At 45.5% G+C, this 6,000-nt stretch overlaps 1 protein-coding gene across 2 annotated transcripts in view; it reads left to right on the forward strand.

Moving 5' to 3' along the window:
• The window catches only part of dph1 (diphthamide biosynthesis 1), a 63,143-nt gene that overhangs the window by 53,109 nt on the left and 4,034 nt on the right, over positions 1-6,000 (forward strand). For both annotated transcript variants that reach the window (XM_030396707.1, XM_030396715.1), the window contains one exon: positions 4,378-4,456. In XM_030396707.1, the coding sequence (XP_030252567.1) occupies positions 4,378-4,456 (79 nt within the window). The remainder of the gene's footprint in view (positions 1-4,377; positions 4,457-6,000) is intronic.

The following is a 6,000-nucleotide window of genomic DNA, read 5'->3' on the forward strand; positions in this document are numbered from 1 at the left end:
ATTAAAACCCAAACTGACGCAGTTAACTCACTTTCAACGAGGGATGCATCCTATTTTTTTCCCACATAATGCTGAACTGTTTCACAAGTTATCCATTGCCGGTTAGCTGGATAGCTGGTGGGCGGTCTAGTCTGGAAGTGTGTTTAGCTAGGGGAGCTAATAGCTTACAGAGCTAACTGCTAAACAAACATGAGAACTGAGAATTTTTGTTCAGTGGACCATGTAAGCATTAAACACTGAACTGCAGTTTAATATGACAACACAAGTTTACTCTCAACAAGTTCACTCAAGTTCCAGTACTTCATATGAGGAGGCTGGAGTCTGGAGGTAAAAGTGCTTTGAATGCTAATACTTTGAATTACCAAGGCAATAAAGCAAGGACACAACATTTTGATTTGGGGATGGTTTTCATTGTACCGGGCTGGGCATTGATGGAACATGTTCAAAACTGGTGCCGACTCAATACCTGGGTTTCTGTTCTTTTTCTAAAACAATACTTTTTCCAGTGTGTTATTTTTAGGGATGAAAATATGTAGTTTAAAAAAAAAATCCTTTTTTTTTTATTTAACAAAAGAACAAAACCTGCATGCCAGATACAAAGCAGTCATTGAAGAACATTGTCTAAAAAGTGGTCTAGAATTGGCAAAATTGTTAGTTCAATCAGAAAATGAAAAAAGAAACAATCAAAACAAAAGAAAAATTCCGAGCAAACATTTGGTTAGTAACGTTAGCTGATGGCAATCAGGACGGTGCTTTTGTCCATTCAGAAAAAAAACTGAATGCAAGAATTGAAGGTTCATTTTGGGAGATATGACTCGCTGACCAGATTATTTACATCATTAATCATACATGTTAATTCAAAGTGTGGTTGCACAGAATGGAGTGCAGTGTTTCACCTACCATTCTGTTGGCGGGGCGGCCCACCACGTCGGCGCAAATGTGCAAACAAGCGTTATTTGGATAAACTGCCGACACAACGGGGAACTAAACGGCTACTTTCTCACACGAAAAAGCTTTAAAACCTGATGTTACCGGCGCTATAGCGGAATTTAAAACAGAGTTACGGCGGTTTCAAGTTAGCCATAGCGAGGGGAGGTTCGCTTCCTGTTTATAAAATAAAAGCGCAAATTCTATCCTTATGGTTTTCTTTATAATGAAAGGACAACAGGTGTTTTATTTTTGTGAAAATTACCAGAAATGCGTTACTTACTACGGCTGGCTTGGGTAGCGCCGAATTAATCGGAACAAAACTTTAAACAGCTGTTATTATTATGTTATATAAGCCAGCTTGTATGATCCTTGCAAGATAGCAAGTCAGGTGGCCTTGTATTGATGGCTAAATTTTTAAATCGATTATAATATATATTATAACCCCGCGGATACCACCCCGCCAACAAAAAAACCTAGGGGAAACACTGGAGTGGATAATTTTCTTCATTCGTTTCTAGTTTGTTTTTCTTCCCTTCACTGCTCAGAGTCCTTTGTAACAACATAAGCATCCTTGCATAAGGTACAATAGGCACGAGTCGGAAGCTGCATTGAACGCAGCTGTGTTAAAGGGGGAACAGAAGGAAAGAGATTGAGAGATAGACGGCGGGGTGGTGGAGGACGCATTAGTGCTTAGCGCCAGCCGACACAGCACACTGTACAGAGCCCACCCCCAGGCTTTCTCTGTCATTAGACACACACATATTCACTCATGTAAAGAGAGAGACACCATTAGCATATGCTCTTAAGTGTGTAATTAGGCTGTCCCCAAGCAGGTTTTAAACTATTGTACAGATATCTGTACAGCGCACACACTTATCTCAACTAGACCACACATGCCACCCAGTGCTCTGCAGGCTTTTATCTTTCTGTTCAAATTTAATTTTTTTTTTATAATCCTTTTGATATCAAATTGTTTGTTCTAATTCAATTAAGTTATGCCGTTGAAGGTGAGCAATTTTCGTTTGCCGGCAGTGCCGAAAGGTTAATTGTTCTTGCTTTTTGCGGCCAGTCAAGACTGTGAGTGTAAATCAAGCGAAGCCATGCAGGTGGAGGTCCTCCTAACAGTGTCGGCGTGTAATGGCCCACAGCAGGTAATGCAGCGAGGCCAGGGGTTGGAGCTCACATCGCATAACTACATGTCGCGCTGCCTTACCTTTTATGTATCGCAGCACAGTTCCCACCAGTTCTGTATCCTGCTCCTATAATCCTCTATTCTCTTCTAAAGGAAGCAGATTGTTAAGAAGACGAGGTTTCCATCAAACTCTTATTCATATGTTGCTGCCTCTGCACCTCTTTTTTTTTTCCTCCCCTTCCTTCAGATCTTTCTCTTTCGCTGCACCGCTTGATGTGGGATATCCACTGTGATGGCAAGATTGAGGGCCAGATAGGAGCTAGAAATACAATTTGTGCCTCATTGTGGAGGGGGGGGGGCAATACCTGGCAAGGCAGCATGCATTTCACTGAACAGCACCAGCATTCATTGTGATTGTGTCATTCTCTGTGCTAATATTAGAAAAAAGTCCCTTCTGGCTCCATGTGCCAATCAGCTATCTGCTGCTTAGGAGGGATCCTCTCTGCCTTCCCTTTCATGCTCTCTGTCTTACTTTGCTCTCAGACCCTTCTCTCAGCGTTAGCCCCAAGGATTTAGCAGAGGAGTCTCGGTCTGCCTATTAATCACTCTCCCTCTTTTTAACCACTCCCAGTGTTCTTCTCCGCTCATTATACGCACAGACAGATACATATAGCATAAGTGCAGCGCGTAAGTGCTCATATGCATGTACGCGCGGAAATGCAAACCGTCAGACTTCCCCTCTCTTATTAACGCTGAGTTCTGTGTGGGCTGAGGCGTTTTTTTTTTATCCATTTGCAGTGTTTGGCTACGTAAAGGGCTCCAGTTATGAATAGCAGCTGATGGACTTAAAGGTCATGTTTCAGACTCCACATCTCCGTTGCAACTCAGCAAACTTAGGTCTGTGGAGATTGGGGCTCGGTGCAAATATCTCTGAGTCAGGAAATTAGGGGGGGATGAATAAGAAGTCACTCTGAGGGGGGAGAGACATTTAAAAAGAAAAAAAAAAAGTGTTATTTGAAAATGAGAAAATGCCATGCGTATGCCCAGAGGGGGTGGAATATTTTCTGTGACAGAAAGCAGAGTGGAGCGAGCGAAAGTCAACGGTGCAATCAATTCCGCAGTTGAGAAATGGGTGTGAAAGTTGGAAAAGGAAGGGTAGACAGATTGGGGGGGAGGGGGTTTGACGCAGTAAGGCCGACGTGAAAGTATTCAAGCGATTACGACAAAACTTCCTCCGTCCCGTGCATCTGTTCACGCCCCACACTTGATCTCAAACGTGTACATTTACCTAGATCTAACGTTATCTCCGGGGCTTTTGAAATGCACTGCAGCTCAATTCATTTCTGTCAATATTTCTGATGGAGCTCCATCATTAGGATAAGGGACAAGGGAGGGTCCGCTCCCTCTGTGGAGATGGAGCTGTGGATAGCATTGATCCGTGAAAGCTAACCCCCGTAGCCCCAGCCGCTTCTCTCTGTCTTCGTTTTCCCCATTGTTCATTTTTTTCCCCCTCCAGCTGTTTACATCCACGCCCTCCTCATCCCTCCTTCGTGCATTTTCCAGAGTAAACACTTTCCTCCCTGCCAATCTTCCTCCTCTCCTCTGCCTCTGTTCTCTCTCTTCTCTTCTCGCCTGTGCCTCTTCAGTCCCCACTCCCTCCTCTCTGTTTCTTCGTCTTCCTTATTGCTCTCTCTCTCTGTCTCCCCATCGCTGTGTATCTTATCTGTGCCCTTCTCTCTCTTTTTTTTTCTCACCCCCCATCCCTCCCTCCCTCCCTCCCCACCTCTCTCATACACAGCAACCCCCACCCACCCACCCACCCTCACCCCTCTCCACCACCCTGTCTGCCAGCTATGTAGGCTACCTCCGTGGAGACCGGACTGGTACAGGTTTTTTTTATTCACACTCACCTCACCTCTCCCTCTTTTTCTTTCACTGTGTTTCTTCTCTTTTCACCTCTGTTCACTTCCCCCCCTGTTTTTCTGTTTATGCCACCTGCAACCCAGTCCCCCAGCTCGCCTCCCCTCCACCACCACCACCACCTCCCTCTGTCTTTTCTTCCGGCTGTGCATTCAGACGGTGTAGCATGGCTGTCTTTAGAGCGGTTGCAAATCAGGACAGATCTCCCCAACAGATGCTGGAGATCAGGTGGAGGGAGGCTCCCCGCACAACCTCAGTGCATCACGTACCCATGTGCAGGGTGCAGCCGCAGATGTGCCCTGCCTGTCTAATAGGATCTCAGTCTCTCGCCTCTGTTTCGCGCACACATTTGCACTCGCTCACTCACTCATAATGCACCTTCTCCTTCTCTACAGGTGGATCCAGATCGCCTGTCCACGCCTCTCCATCGACTGGGGCACAGCCTTCTCCAAACCCCTGCTGTCCCCATATGAGGTAAACACGCACCCCCCCAGCGAGATCACAGCTGTCACTCTCTTATCAGAGGAGGCTCATGCATTGCGCACACGCACACAGACTTTCAAGTGAATGAAGGTCTGTGTGTGAATTTGACTCATCAAGGCCTGCTTGTGCTGGAGACAGGGTAGCGCGCCTCCTCCATCATTTCCCTCCCTGCTATAAAGCACACCAGGACACACACACACACACACACACACACACACACACACACACACACACACACACACATCAACACACACGAAACAATATCCGCAGAAGGCTAGCCCCCCCTACTGGCCACCTGACTGCACAGCCCCTCCCCTCCTCTCTCTCCGCCCCCCCCCCCCCCCCCCTCCTGCAGCTGTCTTGTTTTTCCAAAAGGGAGAGAGAGATAGATCGGACAGCAACCCATAAAGATCCATTTCAAAGCAAGTGTTTGTTTGTGTGCCGCCGCAGCTGCCGTACCAACTTTTCTGATGGCTTTGGCAGTTTTGTGTGATTGCGTGACTCGGGCTGGTTAGCATTTGATGTCGACTGTTAATTCGTTCAGTGGTTCCCCCTCAAAGATGTGCTACTGATTTGAATCCCTGTGAAATGGCTGTGAGGGGAATTGCTGTCTTGAATATCGGATTGTGATTTTAAAATGGTTGCTGTTTTTTTTTTCTCTCCCAGCTACACGTCTTTGTGCAGCCGCTTTTGTTCTGTGCATCCGTTTCAGAAAGTGGCCATTAGGAATAATGATAGCATTCACCTCCGATGAAAAAATGAGGATTATTTTGAGTTGTTCAGGACCGAGGTCTAAAATGGGGCATGTAAAGTCTGAATTTCTCCCCGCTGGTAATGAGGAAAGCAGCAATCTGTTTTCTTAAGCCCTTTTTTGTTGGATCTTGCTTTGCTCTCCCCGTCAGCTATTTGGGAACAACGTCTGTGCATTTAAATAATTTGCAGCTGTGTCTATACGTGCTTGCGTGTGTGTTTGTTGATAAGTCTTAATTCAGCCCCCCTTCATCTAATACCTATGAGTGTTATATGTCTGAGTGCACTGTGCTTTTCGCTGTGGCATTTACAATGAAGATGAAGGGGGGAAACAGGATGGGAGGGTGGAATGAGCGAGGAGAAGGGCGGAGGGTGGAGGGTGCAGGGTGGGGGGGCAGCAGCATTTATTTTCAGTGCGTCTCATGTTATATTTATAGTCAATAAGACACACTTGGCTCTCCTGTCAGAGCAGGGATTAGCAGGAGAAGCTAGCTACCACAGAGGGAGGCTGTTGGTGAGAGAGCGGCAGCTAAAAAGCTAAAGCGATGAGAGGCTGGTGGAGTAAAGGGCAGAGGAGAGGAGGAAATGAAGACACAGATGGATGTTAAGGGAAAGAAGGCAAAAAAGAAATAAGACAGTGATAGATGTATCCCTGTGTACAGTTTGTTTTTGGAGAGGAAACACAATGGACAATAGTTGACCCACATAGTTTATTATGTATAATGTGTGTATATATATATATATATAATATATATATATATATATATATATATATATATATATCT

The sequence above is a fragment of the Sparus aurata genome, chromosome 2, assembly GCF_900880675.1.
Source record: "Sparus aurata chromosome 2, fSpaAur1.1, whole genome shotgun sequence".
NCBI lineage: Eukaryota > Metazoa > Chordata > Actinopteri > Spariformes > Sparidae > Sparus > Sparus aurata.